The sequence below is a fragment of the Cottoperca gobio genome, chromosome 20 (genome assembly GCF_900634415.1).
Source record: "Cottoperca gobio chromosome 20, fCotGob3.1, whole genome shotgun sequence".
Taxonomy (NCBI): domain Eukaryota; kingdom Metazoa; phylum Chordata; class Actinopteri; order Perciformes; family Bovichtidae; genus Cottoperca; species Cottoperca gobio.
The window spans coordinates 1,588,111-1,607,194 of NC_041374.1; the positions used below are offsets into that span (position 1 = coordinate 1,588,111).

The 19,084-nt window shown below is 41.9% G+C and overlaps 2 protein-coding genes and 1 long non-coding RNA gene across 3 annotated transcripts in view; 1 reads left to right on the forward strand and 2 right to left on the reverse strand.

The window, feature by feature from the left end:
• Window positions 1–130: 130 nt before the first annotated feature.
• On the reverse strand, window positions 131–6,360 carry f3a (coagulation factor III, tissue factor a). Its single transcript, XM_029458160.1, has 6 exons — window positions 6,187–6,360; window positions 4,502–4,613; window positions 3,720–3,913; window positions 3,078–3,259; window positions 2,820–2,988; window positions 131–815 (listed from the first exon to the last, which is right to left on the reverse strand). Exons 1-6 carry the CDS (start codon window positions 6,260–6,262, stop codon window positions 670–672), a joined length of 879 nt encoding a protein of 292 aa, XP_029314020.1. The 5' UTR covers window positions 6,263–6,360; the 3' UTR covers window positions 131–669.
• The window catches only part of steap2 (STEAP family member 2, metalloreductase), a 43,268-nt gene continuing 29,285 nt past the window's right edge, over window positions 5,102–19,084 (forward strand). Inside the window, exons 1-3 of the mRNA XM_029458156.1 lie at window positions 5,102–5,357; window positions 6,866–6,921; window positions 10,017–10,128. The gene's annotated coding sequence lies outside the window, so the exon portion shown is untranslated. The remainder of the gene's footprint in view (window positions 5,358–6,865; window positions 6,922–10,016; window positions 10,129–19,084) is intronic.
• Window positions 16,168–17,589, reverse strand: LOC115025718 (uncharacterized). Its single transcript, XR_003834230.1, has 2 exons — window positions 17,426–17,589; window positions 16,168–17,255 (listed from the first exon to the last, which is right to left on the reverse strand). It is a non-coding gene; the product is annotated as an uncharacterized LOC115025718 (long non-coding RNA).

Sequence of the window (19,084 nt, forward strand, 5' to 3'; positions counted from 1 at the left end):
TCCTTTTGTTAATTGTTTTTGAAACTGTAAATGAAATAAAGAACATTTGTTAGTGAGGGAGTTGGTGCTATTATATCCAGTTAAACTTGAACGTAATATAAAAGTATTGACAGTGAAACGTACAACTTGGTCGTGTTCTGTAAAATATTTATTACGTCAACATTTCAACAATCTGAAGTATAAAAAAAGCTACAAATGACATCATATACATATATGTTAATATCAATTAAACAGAATAAATTAGGCATTAAAATACAAAAATAATATACACTAGGTTGATTTCCCATAAAGTTTTGCTTTCACCCGTCTCCCAAAAGTTTCAAGTTTGAAAATACACTTTAAAATGAAATAAATAAAATCAGTTGGTAGTGTTCATCTACAGTCATCAGAGGTACCACATGTAGACAAGGCTTCAGCAGTATGACGAGTGTGTACAGTGTTGAAACAGTGTTTTCCTAAAGTCTCTTTTTTCTGCAGCATGAAAGAAAGAATAAAATATGTGCAACATATTCAGAGGCAGTTTCATAGAAACTAAAGTTAGGATGGATTCCAGCGTTAGACAACGGAATAATGGACTAGATCTGCTCTCCTCACGGGCCGCAGTGCAGTTCAGCTGTACCGTATGTTCCCACAGTGTGTGTGTGTGTGTGTGTGTGTGTGTGTGTGTGTCTACACAGCCCGGAGTGGCATTCCTTCTTTTTCCTTTTTCAGAGCTTTCTTCCTGCGCTTGCAGCAGATCACTGTGACCGCGATGATGAGGCCTATGAGCAGCAGGATGAGGAAGATGGCAGCAGCGATCACCCCCACTGAATACACTGTGGAAGACAAAACAAGATGTTACATTAAAGAGCATTACTTCAGAACAGTAGAGCATGAAATGCACACTGTCAACCCCGATAGGCTGTAATACGTTTCTCACACAGAAAGGCGTATTAATCCACATTTGGTGTTTAGGGAGTATTTGTGGCAGCAGGACGGAGTGTGAGTGTTTGAGTCAAAATAATGTGTGTTCATGGTGATAAAGAGGGGCAACACCGTGGCTCACCGAGGTCTTTTTAATAGCTTTTGGACAACAATGCTCAGAGGAATGAGATACATCAGGCTGAGAATACACACACACACATTCATCGTTGGTTTTAGTCTGAAAGAAAATCTCAATTTAAAAAGAGTCCTTCCTTTAAAAGTGTGTTAAAAGTTACGGTTTTGTCCTGAGGGTGGAGCAAGAATGAACAAGTTCCTTCAATATACACACACACACACACACACACACACACACACACACACACACACACACACACACACACACACACACATCCCACTCACAGGGAGTGTTGCTGAGTTGCATTTCTTATATTCAAACAAAGAGACATGAGTCATAGCTTCATCCCATTATCCTGTGTGTGTGTGTGTGTGTGTGTGTGTGTGTGTGTGTGTGTGTGTGTGTGTGTGTGTGTGTGTGTGTGTTTCAGGAGTAGGCCACCTACAAAGATATAATTGTGTATTGCTTCCTCAAGAGGGTGCTGTGGCTCTGTGTCCTCAGCCTCGGTGCACAGAGGAGCGTCCTCATTCATCCATGTGGAAATCTAATCTTCTAACTTGCTGCCATTCAAAGCGAGATATAGATGAACTGATATGTTACGAGAGGACTGGCACCAAAATGATCATTTTATTTCCATGTGTCGCACTGTATGGTATCCTGAAATAAGATCTAGTATCAGATCTTGTCACATAAGCCACATTTAGAAGATGAATAGTTTTCCAACTCGATCGGCTCATGTTAAAACTTTAACGTCTTCTGGGGAAAGTTGCTGAATACGATCCTGTGTTCTGCAGCTGCATGAAAGGAAATGACGAGTAGTAGATATGAGCATATGCTTCAAAAACCCACAAAAGACACAAAACAAAGCAGCCAACCCTTTTATTTATCCAAGGAAGGTACCTTGAACGTAACGGCTGTTTTCCAGCGACGCCCTGCCTCACCCTCAGGGAGACATACATACACATGTCACCTCAAGCTTTGATACAACGCTGCTTATTAACGAGCAGGAAGACAGTGTGCCCAACAAACACAACAAGTCCATCACTATCAGCTTGTTTTCAACATTTCCACACAACTTGCATTTCGATTCCATTTCGATGCACAAAGCACAAGTAGCTGCACAGTTCTGTATAAATGTGCAGCTCGGAGCAGAGAACCTATCGACTTCCTTCCCTCTGGTGTTTCCGAGTGGTGTTGTTGTTGGTGCCGCTGTTGCAAAGACAACCAACAACACGGGACACACTGTTTTCCACCGTTACTTCGGTTGTTCCATCGTCCTGCGTTTGCGCTACAGAGGACGGTAACTGCAGAGAACTGGGAATAGCTAACGACAGCTACAGGAGGAAACGAACGATCGTACTTTTTTTTTTTGGTTGTGCAATGGTTGACGCGCTGTGACCCCCAGTGGCACACAGAATGAAAGCGAGGCTTGTAGGGAACCAATCTGAACGCCCACCTTGTTACATTGTGCGATTGATAAGTTAAAGCAGAAGACGTCTACAGACATTTAAAGCTGGTGAGAAGTTGCAAAACATGTGTGCATACATTTTGCACAAGAGCAGTTTGAATACCATTTTATAAACTACCACTCAACGCACAACATGACATCATTGGTGCACAAGAAGCGATAGAAAAACAAGAATTTAACGGCCTCTTAAATTCTGACTTGGTGTGGAAGTACCTGGCAGACAGCTGGTGTGTCAGTACTGTGAGCATTGCACAGGTTTGTACTTGTTTGTGACTGTTGGCAGCCTCTACTATGAGCATCAGGACGCCTCACCTTCAAAGATGGACTGGTTATCGTCGCTGGAGCACTGGGTCTGGCTCAGCTCTCCCAGCTGCTTGTCGATGCTGCGGGTGGGAATAAAGGCCTGGACGTTGAAGCAGTAGCTCTCCCCTCGGTCCAGATCAGTCAGCTCTATCACATTGCTTGCAGAGGTGTACACTTTCTGCAGACAGCAAAGAAGGAAACATGTAGTTTGCATCGTCTTATTCATGCATGCTTGAGGCTGACACTGTAGCGTCTGCTGCCACTCACCTTGCCTGTGCTCTTATTTTTCCGATAGGTGACTTTATATTGCAGCTGATTGGAGAAGATGTCCCTGATGTCCAGCTGGCGGCCATCTTTAAACAGGGCGGTGAGTGGGTCAGTCACAAACAGCGTGGTCTTCTTTTTGCCTGCACTTACGTCCAGCTTGAAGTCAGGTCTGCCTATATCAGCTGTGGAGGAGGGACATGGGGGGGTCAGACTTAACCTTGAGCTCTCGCAAACTGTGATAAGCATTTCTTATCACTTGATGGACGACATCTTTCTAATGTGTTCAAACTATCATCAATAATTGAGAAAATCGTTTATACAATAAGATCTCAGTTGCAGCCGTTATCTAAAGCGCTTCATTCGCATGTGGGAACTTACATATTGCTAATAACGTTTCATCACACAGAGAAACTGTGTGCAGCTACAGTAAAGCTGGATTCACACTTGAAGCACAGGGTTAACAGCAGATGTAAGAAAGTGGAATAACCCTTTAAAGCGTGTTAAAACGGCACAGATGGCACTTCTTCTCTGGCTGTGTGTCAGCTCTTTCCCACTGCTGACCTGCCTGAACATGTGTCTGAACACTTTGTATGGTTTTCTAACTGTGCTGCACAAAGGGAAATGTTACTGAAATGAACTTACTGTCTTTGTAGGGGCAGAATCGTGGTGAGCTGGTGTGAGGGAACTCGATGAGGTCCGTGGTGGCCCCCAGCAGGGGTTCAGACAGGACATCTGCAGTGTAGCAGGCGTTGAGGTCCGTCAGAGAGCTGGACAGATCACACACTGTCATCCCGGATCGAACACAGTGAAGGTTCCTCTCTTTGTCCCGACCGATCCTGCAACAATTTGACAAGTCACACGACTGATGGATGCAAAACGTCTGAGAAATCAGACGAGCATTAAAATACGCACAGACACACAACAATGCTTTGCAGAGGAATAGATAATAACACACATATATAAAGATTATAATACAATAAGATCATGTAGCTGTCTTAATGCACATGTCTCGTAGAAAACCACAGTGGCATGTAACTCAGTGAAAGAGGAGCATAATATTAATATATAATCTGCAGATATTTGTGCACTTTATGGATTCAAGAGGAAGTTTTTTGAAAGTGAGGCACAAAGGTTCAATTGTATTCTTCTCTTATTGAATCATTAAGGTATGTGTGCCTGTTAGTTACCTCTCTGCTTTAAGATCCACATTCCTGTACAATCTTTTACTGGATCAATAATGAATTCTTATCACGCTCTGCTGCCATTAAGCTTTCCTCCAAGGTTACGCAGCGAGCCTGTCAAAGGGAGTCAGCCGACACGCTGACTGATTGTGTCTTTGAGAGGAATACATTAACTGCGTGAATACGCTGGAGATGAAATGCCCTTTCTCGTAAGGGCTAACAGATTTAGTTGCAGGTACTTACGCAGAGTACTCCACCGTGTAGGAGTAATCCGCTGATGGTTTGGGCTCCCAGCTCAAAATGGTTTTGAAATTGGTGGATTTCCAGGTGACATTCTGTGCTCGGGGATAGGAGCCTGAAAATGAAAGAGGTCGTGTTAAATACTGTAAGTATTGTGTCTTTACAGACCAACATCCCCTCAGTACAACCACCAACAGATCCCTCAGCGACACATTATAACACTGAGGACTTCCTGAATGTCTCTGAACATCACTAAAATCATCAGCTCGCTAAAAACATAGAATATTGGATGATCCTCGTTTTGTAAACCTCCTCTTCCTTTCCTCTAAGGTCACTTCTAACAAGTCCGGGGTCATGCCAATGATGGATGCTGCCTTTTTTATCTTGTTCCCCGGAGCTTCAGCCTCAGCTCCAAACAAACAAACATAAAATAGGATAAAATGCTTTGATACAACCCGTGCAAGAGGGACCGGCTCACATCAAAAGACCAGCGCTTCCTGAGGAAACTGCTCTGGAAGCGCTGGTCTTTTCCTGTGAGCATTGACTTCTTTAAGTCTTTAAGACATAACTTTAGTGAGGTCCTTTATAACACTATTACGCACCATCACACGAGCTTATTGAGAGACAGAAAAGCAACCAGAAATGTGTTCGGACTCAGCACTTCATGAAGACTTCATGGCACACAAAGAAGAGAAAGCTGTTTTGATAACACCAATCTGAGTTCTCCCTGCTCGGGCGATTTAAACTATCACAATGGATAACACATTTCGTGCGCTTCACAGTTGCAAAACCAGACATGTGCAAGTTGCTTGATACTATTTAAGGTATTAACAGGAGCCGGGACATTAAAGTGCTACAGGTAAGTGAACCAATATTACATAATGATATTATTTTACAGAGCAGATAGTCTCCTCTGACAGATAGAGGTGTATAAGCGTGTCCATTTGAGTTAAAGAATTCACTTTAAATGTACCCTGTATCACTTCATCAATGGTCCCCAAACTTTTTATTCATTCCTACCCTCAATGCTCTATTTTACTCTATAATTAAACTGTCAACGTCTCGGTATGTTTGGTCAAGTTTGCATTTATATTAAGCTACTTGACAGAAGCTTGACGTGGCTAAATGCCCATTACTTTTAGTCAGATAGATTTAAACTGTCTGCTGCTTGCTAATTACTCTCAATTTCAACACATTGTATTCAAGCTACAGCAGACTCAATATATGAATATATATATATATATATATATATATATATATAAATATATATATGTTTGAATATTTTCTAATCAATTGTAAAGAAAACGAGATGAGCGACACACAATGTTCCTGCTTGGGAATCACTGCTCTACATAACCACTTAGTAATACATGTGAATAAGCATTTGTGACAAAGAAAAAACATATTTATATATATAAAACAGGTGATTATAGACTGTTCAAACCTTAAATTCACGTGCTTTCTTATTCTCATAATGCAACAATATAACTATACACTCTTATTTATGTTGTATCACATTTCCCTCCACGGTACAGTGTTTTCATGCGTTACGCGCTTTAATTCTGCCATATAATAATATAAACTTAAATCACACCTTGCGTGATGCTAAAAATAATCCGGGAAAAATAACATTCCTAATAATTTTGTATGGGCAATCAATTAATAGGACGAGCGCGCGCTGGACTCACCTGAGGCAGAGTGTGTGGACAGACAGAAGACGGCAAAGAGAGCCGCTGCTGCTGCTGGGACTCTTATTGTCACCATGTCGGGTAAAAGGTAGTCCAGGTAAAGAGTGTGTGTGTCTGTTCGCTCTTTGACAGGAGTAATGTAACCGGACCACCGTTTGTACTGTTTGAATCCTTCCGTCTCGCTCGAGTCTGACTACGAGCCACTGTTTATAGCAATAAGAGCGCGAGGCGTGTCCATATAAGGAGCGTCCGCTGGCGGCGTCACCAGACTGAGACTTATACATACACACACATGCGGGCCTGTCCCGCTGAGGTCATTCAGCGGATGCAGAGGTTCTCTCCTGAATTACAACAATTTCCACCAAACTCAAAACTGAACCTGGCGGCAAAAGAACCTGTAAACGATTAATTGCAAAGTACCAGTCTTTCCATTTCCTAGTGTGGACGAACAGGTTTTGAGCAAGAGGAATAAGAAAATATGTACATTTGCAAGTTTCATTTCGTACAAATAATCTTCCAAATCATGTCAACAAATCAACTTGTTTTTAGGGCTTTGAAAGTTTAACAATGTGGTCTTTTAAATTATTTTGAATTGCGTTTATTTATTATTATTATTATAATTATTATTATTATTATTATTATACGAATTATGTTTTCATTACATTTTATTTTCCAACAGGTCGAAATGCTATAATGCTTTTTCAAGGCCCTCTTCACATTGCCTGGATTAAAGAGGTAATGTAAAAATACATTTCCATATAATTACAAATAAGTAGACTATAGCCTACTGCAGTGGTTCCCAAACTTTCTGTGGCCAAGGTACACCAAACACCAAGACACACCTGTGTTCACATCCGGGCAGAATCCCCTCTGTAACACATCGTATCACTGTCATCACTCTGAACATGTATGTAGTCCCTGTAAGAAGATGTTCTCCTTCACACTAGCAGAGAGCCTTTGATGTGTCACACTCTAATGTTTCCCACCATGCGCAAATAGCTAAAACGAGTTCGCTTTTTTTTTTTTAATGATTGTTTATTTATATTTAGGCCAAAGCATATAAGACCTATTGTTTCTATATTGTGAAATAAGTGTGTAGGACAAAGTACCGATAAAGTACAGTGTTTCCCTGCTCTAATCTCAACACAGGTTGCCAAAATCCCCAAATTTCGAGAAGGGCCTGCAAAAAAGTAGTCTAATTTGAGTCTAAAAATACTGGAATTATCTTATTAAATACCCACATATGTAAGCTTTTAATTGAATGAATAGTAGGAATTCCCAGTTATCTAAAAAACTCTAAATCCACACAAACAGAAACAATACAGCCCTGTGTTTCTTTATCTGGAATGACTCGAAACAACATGAATTCAGAACACTTTATTTATGCAATTTATGCATCCAAAAACGTATCTAAAATCCAAAAGAAAATGACTCTGTTGAACCAACATCATCAAAGTCCAGCCTCTCCCCTCGCCCTGTTAGTGCTGCAGGATTTACTGCAGCTGCAGGATTTCGCTCCTAAAGTTGATAAATCTCTTCTCTTCGTGCGTTTCTTTCTGTCACATTGTTTGCAGTGCTGACTCAACAGGGAGCGTTTCATGCCTGTTCTTGTGCTGGAAATACTCCAGGGTCCAATCAGCTTACATTGACTATTGAAACACATACATGGGACTATTACTATAATAACCGGCCAATAAAAAGCACTTTGCTGCTGCACAGAACATATATGAGGTGCAGTTAGTTCTCGTTAGGTCACAATCCTCAGGGTTTTATACTTTGTTTCTGTCTGTTGTTTCCCTTTGATGCACCTTGCCAGCTGCAGTAACTGAAGCCCATGTCTCTACACCTTTTACATTCAAGAAGTTACTCATATTCCACCTCATGCTGGGAACTACAGGCTTTTATAACCTCCACACAATAGGTCAGCAATATAAGTTTCCTCATGCTGTGAAGGCGAGGCAAAGGTTTATGAGCCGAGAGCCAACAGCTAACCTGAGCCAAAGTGTGTCTTCAGATGAACAGCTTTTATCATTCCCTCTTCATCTTGTTTTATTTGTTTGGAATCAGACCTATCCACATGCAAGGAGTGAAAAGAGTGCAAACCCCATTCACCCCATACATCTGTGTGCTTAGACACACAGAGATAAATAAATGGCCAAGAAGCGTCCGGTCCTTTTAACTACGATGATGCGCTCAATATAAACTAGAGAGTTTACTGCTTCTATCCATCCATCTATCTATCTATCTATCCATCTATCCATCCATCTATCTATCTATCCATCCATCCATCTATCTATCTATCTATCCATCTATCCATCTATCTATCTATCTATCTATCTATCTATCTATCTATCTATCTATCTATCTATCCATCTATCCATCTATCTATCTATCTATCTATCTATCTATCTATCTATCTATCTATCTATCTATCTATCTATCTATCTATCTATCCATCTATCCATCTATCCATCTATCTATCTATCTATCTATCTATCTATCTATCTATCTATCTATCTATCTATCTATCTATCTATCTATCCATCTATCCATCTATCCATCTATCCATCTATCCATCTATCCATCTATCCATCTATCTATCTATCTATCTATCTATCTATCTATCTATCTATCTATCTATCTATCTATCTATCTATCTATCTATCTATCTATCTATCTATCTATCTATCCATCTATCCATCTATCCATCTATCCATCTATCCATCTATCTATCTATCTATCTATCTATCTATCTATCTATCTATCTATCTATCTATCTATCTATCTATCTATCCATCTATCCATCTATCCATCTATCCATCTATCCATCTATCCATCTATCTATCTATCTATCTATCTATCTATCTATCTATCTATCTATCTATCCATCTATCCATCTATCCATCTATCCATCTATCCATCTATCCATCTATCTACTCAATCTATCTATTCTATCATATCTATCTATCTATCATCTATCTATCTATCTATCTATCTATCTATCTATCTATCTATCTATCTATCTAGCATCTATCTATCTATCTAATCTATCTATCTATCTATCTATATTATCTATCTATCTATCCATCTATCTATCTATCTATCTATCTATCTATCATATATCTATCTATCTATCATCTATCCGCTCTCTCTCTCTCTCTCTCTCTCTCTCTCTCTCTCTCTCTCTCTCTCTCTCTCTCTCTCTCTCCCGCTCTTCTAAGCGTGCAACATGTCTTAGGAACCCTTCTCCCATCCTTCAGTCAGACCTGTATAGTATTATGTGATGTAGTCATAGCTGAAAGAATGCATGACAGGCTTTCCAGTGGTATGCTGACCACACGACTATATATACTCTGTGCCCCCCCATGAGCGCGGGTGGATCTGACTGTGATCACATCATTATGGATCCGACAGACGCTGCAGCTTTAACGCGTGAGTCAGGACCTCCACTCACACAGCTCCATCGGGAGAACTGCCTATACTGTCTATTTATAGACTCGTTGTTTAGAGGCATGCTAAATCTCCAGACACACAGAAATGTGTTTATGGAAACTGTAATAGCCACAGTTACTGTAACATTAAGTTCCAACATGACCTTTAGTTTGGCTTTCATCTTCACAGACATCGCAGAGCAGATATCTGCACTCACAACGTGGAACTTGATTTGTAGTGAAACAAGCAAAACACTGAGTATTTAATGAGAAGCAGTTCTTTGATGTGGCTTTTGTTTCACTATTTGGAGCTGGCTGAGAATATTTGCCTGGCTGTGGCACTGTGCCAGACCTTGTCCCCCTGCTCTCCATTATCCCTCTGCCTCTCCTCCCTTGCAGTGATGGGCCCAGCTCCAGCACGGCCCACTGATGCTTCAATACCAAGGAACCCTGGGACGGGTAGGACTGAATACAAATGTAAATGCAATTCTTTCCACTTCATAAAAGCACAGTAAGAGCCTCCAGTACACACACACACACACACACACACACACACACACACACACACACACACACACACACACACACACACAGATAGAAAAAGAGAGACACACATGACTAATTTTACGTTTATAATTGCTGCCTTGCATTTAAACATTTAAACCCTTGCATGGAAAACTAAAGAGTTGCGCAAATAAAACTTTTCTTTTGGGATTGCCTTTCCTATTTTCCCCCCCAATTCATTCTCGTGTCAGAGCGCAGCGACAGACTAGTCATGCTCGATGCATGACTAGATTAAACCAAAACTCCTGGAAATAAAGCTTCATGTTCCTGCGGCGCTGGTGACTGCTCATCTCACAATAAACTCATATCTTGTGTTTCCTAGCAATACAAGTCCAACAAAGAGATGCACAACGACGACGTTCTGCTGCCTTCACTTGGCTCTGTAGTCCATTGTATTCTGTAGACTTACACAGTGGACTGAGACCACTGTGCCCCTCTGTCTATTATATCACATAACCCGCTCAGCCTGTCGGATTTCTGCCTTAATTACTTTCCCAGGCCGGTTCCTAGAAGCAGCAGCTGTACTTCTAAAACGTTCCTCTTTACTGTACCAACACGTCTATGGCCAATGACAGGAATAGAGGAGGCGTGAGTTCAGACGACACAAAGGCTTCTGCGTTAGTTATGGTTTGATCCCGGCAGTGCGTTGCGTTGCACTGGGGTTCAAAGAGAAAATGAGAAAAGCAGAAGACCTCATCTAAATACACATTTCTGTGGTTCTCTAATGATCTGGAGTTGTTCCCACGCGCTCTACTCCCTGTGTAACGGACACTCATAGCTTTACTCATTAGTGAGCAGTAACTTGAGATTTCAGACGCTTGTTTGTCATCATCAGTAGGATAATATGAGTCAGTGTGGAGAGCAAGTGTTCAGGGTCCATTGAAACTTCTTTGAGAGCAGACAGGTGTAGAGGACGGGGAGCTGAGTCAGCAGATGTAAAGGAATGTTTAGGTTCATCTCTCTGACCCTCGTGGACAGAAGCTCCTTCTGCGGCATCTTTTAGAAGTCCCATTTCCAAATGCTCTGATCTTGTGTGTTTAACAACTAACACATATGTGTCTCACGGTGTACCATATTCACGTCTCGTGTTTGTTGGAAGGACCAAAGAAAAGGAAATTCTTCCTTGATTCTTGAGGGGGGGAACGTTTGAAAGACAAAGGCCTGTGAGACTGGGCGTCATCTAACGCTTCCTGTTGTGCTGAATTGTTAGTAATGGTATATATACTGAGAACCTGAGCAGGCATCCGTATTGATATGTGAGCATGCAGATGAATCTGGAAGTCACTGCACGTGTTTAGACTTTTACAGTAAGGCAACATGATGGATGAGTCTGACACATGTAGCAAGTACCAACGTGTGTGTATACGGTGTGTAATCAGAGAAGTCAGCGAGGTTTTGTGCGTATTGGGAAACATATGGACTATAATTATAGGCTAATTATGCCTCTTCCCTGGTGATTATTTAAAATGAGAGCTTCTCTGATCCTCCAACAGTCTCAGGATTATGCAACTCAAAAAACTAATTGTTAAGCTCTGAGCATGAATTAAAGGATGTGTTTTTAAGACGTCACAACACTCAGGTATTTTTCAGATCTGGCACCATCGATGCTTCTAGTTCCCCCACATGACTAGAACCACAACAGAGCTGCAATGCCCCCGCAGTGAGTGTACAGGTGCAGTATGTGCATCCGAGAACCACCCATCCACAAAAGCCTGCTAGCTAAGCAGAGGTTACTTCATCAATGTTCCTGTTGAGAGAGGTCTGACAAGATACATGTATTGTCTGATTAGCCTTAAGATGGTTCATGGTCTGCTTTAGCTGTAAACTGGCAGGAGAAGGCGTGTGAGCGGAGCCACTAAAGAGTTATGCAGTCAGTCTGCTAATCAGCCACTCAGATGACTGATAAGAGCTAAACACTGGGCTTACATTCCTGTGATGGCGCTTGGACACAGTTAGCAATGCCCCACCTGCTGGCAGCAGAAACAGGCTTCTGTTATACTGAGTAGCTTAGAAACCGATTGTTGTGGCTCGAGAGGCTTGAGATAGCCCGGTGATTAGGGCTCGGTCAAACTATGCACACTATGCTATGAGTCTGTAACCTTTTACGACTTTCTTAATGCATGAAATGAACAGATCTAATGGACGTTTCAGGACAAAGCCCAGTCCTTGTGCCACCGCCTGTGCTCCCAGAGAGACTCTGCCTGTTTGAGTATCTCCCAACACACCTGAATTAAATGGTCTGCTCGTTAGTAAGTCCTTGACAAGCTTCAGCTGCTTGGTAACGAGCAGGTCACTCTGCAGGAGCTCTGCAGGAGCCTGGTGACCTCTTCTCAGATGCTCTGTCTCTCTAACATAGAGGAGACAGGAGGGATGAGCAAACACAAGGGTTTCTCGATGGTTACAGCTGAAAGCGAGCTCAGTTTAATCTGTTAAGGACATTCATTAAAAAGCTGCAACCTTGTTGCGTGAGTCTTGCTGTGCAGAACTTGTCTTGACAGGTTAGCAGAGGTCTTATCGTCCTTCCACAGGGAGGTCTGCTGGTGCAACATTGAGCAGGACTCTGCAGCCTCTCACTCACAGGGCGTGGCTGTCGGCAGCAATGCTAAACACAATCCAGCTGTGTCCCTGTGAAGCTGGAACTGCTGAGGTGTGAGATTCCCTGCAGAGAAACAATGAGTGAATGAGAGAATGAGTGAATGAAGAGCAGTCATCTGTCACCAGCGAGAGGGACTGGCTGAGAGGCCTCGTGCATTGACGTCTCCTGCACAATCCTCCCAATGTATCCACTTTTAAAGGCGACTCAGCTCTATTTTCAGCCAGTGTTTCACTATGACTACAAAGATTAATCAATTATAATATATTATATATTACATACAATATTATGTTCTTACCACATCAGACGTGTGAAGGCTTGTGTGTGTTATTACTAGTCACCAAAACAGCAGAGAGGAAGTCCATCTCTACGAATGTCTCAATCAAACGTCTACTTTTGATTGAGGAAATTTCCACTTTCAACACTGGACTTCGCTGGAAGTCTGTCTACTTCCACTCTATCTGCCGTCACCGCTACTACACACACTGGTGGGATGTAATCAAGTATATTTACTCAAGGACTGTACTAAAGTGGTACTTGTACACTACTTGAATATTACTATGTTATGTTACTTTATAATTCTACTCTATTGTATGTTATATGTTGAGTCAGATTATTAATACAAAATATAATCTACTGAAATGGTCCTTTACCTGCTGCAACATTAGTGATGCTTACACATTAATGCATCAATAAATATCATTTAGAAATGGGTCATTCTGCTTAAAAGTACTTTTACTTTTGGTACTTTGAGTATATTTGAATGCTTCTGTACTTTTACTTGAGTAAAGTTTTGAATGCAAGATTGTAACACCTAAAAGATGTGAGTACTTCGACCACAACTGACACTTTCACCATTAAGTAGAGGCGGTTCATCCAGAAGCAGTAATGAGTTTTGTGCAGACAGCCTTTCTTGTAATAAAACGGTGTAATATAAACATACTGGGAAACCATCCTGCCATTGTCCTGCCAATAGAAGTGGCCAACAATTGTACTCATGAAATGCTTCCAACACATTACTGAAAGGGCTGACACATTACGCGTACAGTATGTGCTCAGTTGGCACCACTTGACTTCTGGGAACGTACTTAGGAAAACAACAGTGCAGGTTCACTAGAGTCACACGTCAGCCGCACGCAGTCTCGCAGTAGAAACTGTGTTAGCAGTGAATTTCCACCTTCACGCACTGAATTGATGCACAATGCCGCAGCTTGCCCAGGAATGTGCAGGAAGCTTGTTTGGTGTGTTGGCATGCAGGTTGTTGGGAGGGCAGAGGTGGGTTCTTCACCTGCTGGAACACGACAGTCTGCACCTTGTTTCCAAAAGCAGAGATGAAAGCAGGAATGGGATCAGATAAGGAGAGATCGGTCTGTCTTTTAGCATGCCGTGTCACCCGCAGACCAGTTCCTGCAGACGGTTAATGGGTTTATACGGAGGAGGCATGTACGGGAATTCAGAATGAGCTTTTCCAAGGAGGGGAGGACATAGTGTACCGTCAAACCTGGAGGATGATGGGATAAAGAGCATGCTGCTGATAAACAATAAGCTTGTTTCAGAAGCAAACAGTAAGAGGATTAAAGAGCTGATTATAAGTTATATTAACATCGCTCAGGATCCCTCAACCAGAACATACTGATGCACGGTTTAAATAACGATCATGTGCACTCAAAAATACAATAAGTTTATTACATTTTAGGTTTTATTTATGTAGTTTTGTTCCTCAGCTGTAATGTTGATCTATCTATTCATCTCTCTGTTGTTCCCCCGGGTTAATAGTTGAGATCTTAACGAGTCAAGACACATTTTACAAAGGTTTTTACGACATACTACACTATGACTTTAAAGAAAAGAATGTATAACTGTGACTCTATTATGACTTTCTGATGACTTACTGCACTATGAGTTTATTATGACATATATCAGTAATAAGCCTTAAGGTCATGAACTAAATTTAAATATATAATAATGATTATTTAAATCGCTAACATATCACACATGTGTTGTAATCTCTAAACTTTAGTGAATCCTGTTGTAATGTGTTGATATATTCTGAGTTACTGCGATCTGGGGAATAACTTACGCTACAAATGGAGCACATACAAAGACTAAACGTATCGTTGCTCCCTGTAAAGTTAGGGTTAGTGCTCAAGTGTTGTGATTCAGCACTGGCCTGCGCCGCTGCAACAACAGAATTTCTGAATCTTATCTTGATGCGACTGGTGATACTCAGCAGGAGTTGCCTCAACATGACTTGTTGGAAGATGTGGGCGGTTGAGAGATATCTTGGAAATAAAAACCAAAGAAGCAGATATTCTTGGATGTACTGTACGTGTGTTTAGGTCATGGCGCCTGATGTATGATGCTTAAACCGCTTCCTTTGAGGACAGTCATCGTGGTGGGGAGTGTCCCAGCAGCAATGTCACTAACTTCTGGCAAATCATGCTCAACATACTGGGAATCGGCTGCAACCCACAGAACATGACGATCAGTGTGTTTCAGGCATTACGAATACAAATGCAGACACACCTGCGCTGTGATGTCTGGCTCACGGTGAGGGCTCGATACAGACGCAGATAGCACCTGTAAGTGTTTGGAGAGGGTGCGTCATATTTCTCTTAGAATCTGTTATCTTTATTGACCAGTCATGTTGGGAACGTTGGGAGTTGCTGTGAAACCACTTCTGCTTCGGGCCCACTGTTAACTCGTAATGCAACGGATGTGACTAAGACAGATGTGTGGACACATCACAGGCAGTGGTGCAGAATATAGGAAGGAAAACCTCCAGAAATAACCTAAAATGTATTATATAATAAACCAAACTGCTTGATCTGAGTGGCTCACCATCTGTAGAGCTTTCCTAGAAGTTGTCTCTGGTGTTCAGAGCTCAGCATCGATATGAGCTGCTGATGTGTCAATGAACCGTTTCTTCTTTATTCTCCACTTCTAAGCGTATTTGCTGTAAGTTCCTTCTGTTTGCAGACTGTAAGATCCCACGTATCTGTAAAAGTAATTACGCTGCACACTGGAGCTCCAGAGGGGAAACGTTACATGTAAGTGAGACTGGCGCACAACGGTCTGCTTCAGGGATCTTGTGGTTCCTTCACACGGCTAGACAGTGACGTAGCAGACCGTAAGCGTTCCTGTAAATGTCTGCTTCAGACACATAAAGCTTTTCCACTGAACTCCTTATACTCAGCCAGACAATCGTGCTGTAAGATCTGTGATGTCTGCGTTTTCATTGACGAGATAAACGTTGACCTGAGAGCTGAAATCAGCGCGGCTTGGTGTCGCATGTTTTACCTGAAGGTTTGCCCATAAGGACCTCAGTGCGATTGTTTACTTGTCACTTGTGATTCACTTTGTGCCATGGAGTCAATAAAACATGTCCCAAGAGAAATTGCAATCCTTTAATGAGGCATGTGGGCACACGTGCTGACCCCTGTATCTCACAGACATACCCAGGAAGTACACAGATCTCAATGTGATACATAATAGTCAGTCAAGTTTCTGATTACATCCATACCTGTCCAAAATGTCATCATCTACCTCGTCATTTTATTCTACGAGACATTTGTGTGAAATGGTTATAATTATGCATTCTTGAGTTATGGCCAAAAACGTGTTTTGTAAGGTCAACGTGACTTTGACCTTTGACCTTTGTGCACCAATTCTAATCAGTTTATATTTGAGACCAAGTGGATGTTTGCGCAAGATTTGAAGAAACTCCTGGCGTCCCTGAGATGAGAAAGAGACGGACAACACAAAGAAATACTGCGTCCGGTCCATAAAAACTACTCTACTACTCTTTAATTAATGTGTTATCATGAAATCAATCATTCCCACCGAGAACTCCCACTATCCGTCTGCCTCGACCTAATCATCGGGGACGACAGAAAGACTGTCTCAAGTTTAAATAAAGTTCTGTGTTTGTTCTCTCTCGCTCCTGCGTCCAGCGGAGAGCTCCACTGCTCCCTCTGAAACACTGAACGTCCACACGAGATAAAAACAGAAGCGAAACGAAGAAATCTGCAAGAATGTGTCATGAACTTGAATGATACTCCTCCCGACCGCTCCTCGGGGTTAAGGTGGGAGTGAAGCAGCTCGTATATCACGAAGAAGAAGAAGAAGAAGAAGAAGACGCTTCAGCAATCAGACTCGTTGGGACTTTTCAAACATTTCCATAACAACACGCACAAGTGAATCAAACCATCACATCGATGGGAACAATACAGAGAAATATTGTACAAAAGATTAGTCGTAAGAATCCTCAGAAGATCCTTCGATGTGGCGCTGATCCTCTTCCGTACAGATACATAACAAGTTTACTTTGACACACAGCGGCATTAAATCGGACTTATTTCTTTCTTTGTATTCAAAGCTCTTCTGTGTATTTGCTGTCGAGGCTGCATAAGAAGTGCAGAAGTGTTGCGATGCTCACTGAAGATCCCCCTCGCTTCATGGATCCAGAACAGCTGAGACACCTGTCAATCAAGCACATGTGCTTCCAAACATCAGCCTTAAAGCGCACACACACACACACACACACACACACTGAATAATACAATCAGTATCTCTACACACTCTTTAATATCTCTAACCTAACTTCTCAGCTACATTTCTCAGAGAAAGAAAAGTTAAAACAGTTACTCACATGTGTTTTTATCAGCAATGGAGTTGACGAAGATGGTTGAAAGCTCAGAAAAGGCGAATAAGAGGACCTTGAGTTGAGGACTTCCACAGATGAACAGGTCCTGGTTTCTTGTATGCATGTCAAAGGTACTTTATTTTCATTCCAGCCCAAGATATGTTGTTTGCTTTGGGACTTCACCTAATGACACTTTTAATTGAGGAGTATATTTTGATTGTCCTGCCCCCCCCCCCCCCCCCCCCCCCCCCACCCCTGCCTGTGGGAACATTTAATCCAGCAGTCCAAACATGGGTCTGGCAACAACACCACTGTTGTGTTACACAACAGAACTCCTTCATTCTTGGTGTTTATTAGCATTCAGCGCCTGTCCGAGAGTCACCAAACATTTCTAAAAACATTGCAAACAGTGTCAGCGGGTTACTCATGAGCTTCACAGCACCCTGCCCCCTTCCCTGAGAGAGCCCCACATAGCATTTCCTGTAATCGGGCATAGTTGACAGTATTGGTTCTGTTGTTCCAGATGTTGGATTACTAAATGAGCCGTGAGACAACTGAAGCGGAGTGCTGCGAACGCACAGACCTTATCAGGGTTGTTCGAGGGCCGTTTGAATAGTTGTGTCTGGAGAGGAGCCAGATGCAAACGTGGTCCAGACATCATCATCATCATCATCATCATCATCATCTCATGCTCTTCATCTCATTCCACAAACTAAGTGCTTCATCGCAAGTATTCAGCCCGGGCCCTGAACCAGAACTGGAGTCCGGCCTCAGTCTCACATGTGTGTGTGTCTGCTCGGTTTCTCCACTTGGCGTTTTTGGTTGTTTTGATCAAGTCCAGTGAGGTTTCTATTTTTGGCCTCCCCCCCCCCCCCCACGTCTGCTGTAACAGGAAGTAAACAACACAGTAGAGGATGCCGAGTAGCTTCCCAGGGAATACGCATAACATTTGCCTCCTGAAGCTCACCTAGAGGTCAACTTTATTATCCCACACGGATGTATTGAAATGTATTTGATGCAACCATAACATCCACAGTGAAGACAAGAGAATAACATCCACAGTGAAGACAAGAGAATAACATCCACAGTGAAGACAAGAGAATAACATCCACAGTGAAGACAAGAGAATAACATCCACAGTGAAGACAAGAGAATAACATCCACAGTGAAGACAAGAGAATAACATCCACAGTGAAGACAAGAGAATAACATCCACAGTGAAGACAAGAGAATAACATCCACAGTGAAGACAAGAGAATAACATCTACAGTGAAGACAAGAGAATAACATCCACAGTGAAGACAAGAGAATAACATCTACAGTGAAGACAAGAGAATAACATCCACAGTGAAGACAAGAGAATAACATCTACAGTGAAGACAAGAGAATAACATCCACAGTGAAGACAAGAGAATAACATCCACAGTGAAGACAAGAGAATAACATACACAGTGAAGACAAGAGAATAACATCTACAGTGAAGACAAGAGAATAACATCCACAGTGAAGACAAGAGAATAACATCCACAGTGAGACAAGAATAACATCCACACTGAAGACAAGAGAATAACATCCACAGTGAAGACAAGAGAATAACATCTACACTGAAGACAAGAGAATAACATCCACAGTGAAGACAAGAGAATAACATCCACACTGAAGACA

Bases quoted from the DNA above. Each gene is read 5' to 3' on its own strand.
- f3a (XM_029458160.1), bottom strand. From the start codon at position 6,262: ATGGTGACAATAAGAGTCCCAGCAGCAGCAGCGGCTCTCTTTGCCGTC. The intron at 4,614-6,186 runs GTGAGTCCAGCG...TTTCATTTTCAG, and splicing joins GTCCACACACTCTGCCTCAG to GCTCCTATCCCCGAGCACAG. The intron at 3,914-4,501 runs GTAAGTACCTGC...AAATTGTTGCAG, and splicing joins TACACGGTGGAGTACTCTGC to GATCGGTCGGGACAAAGAGA.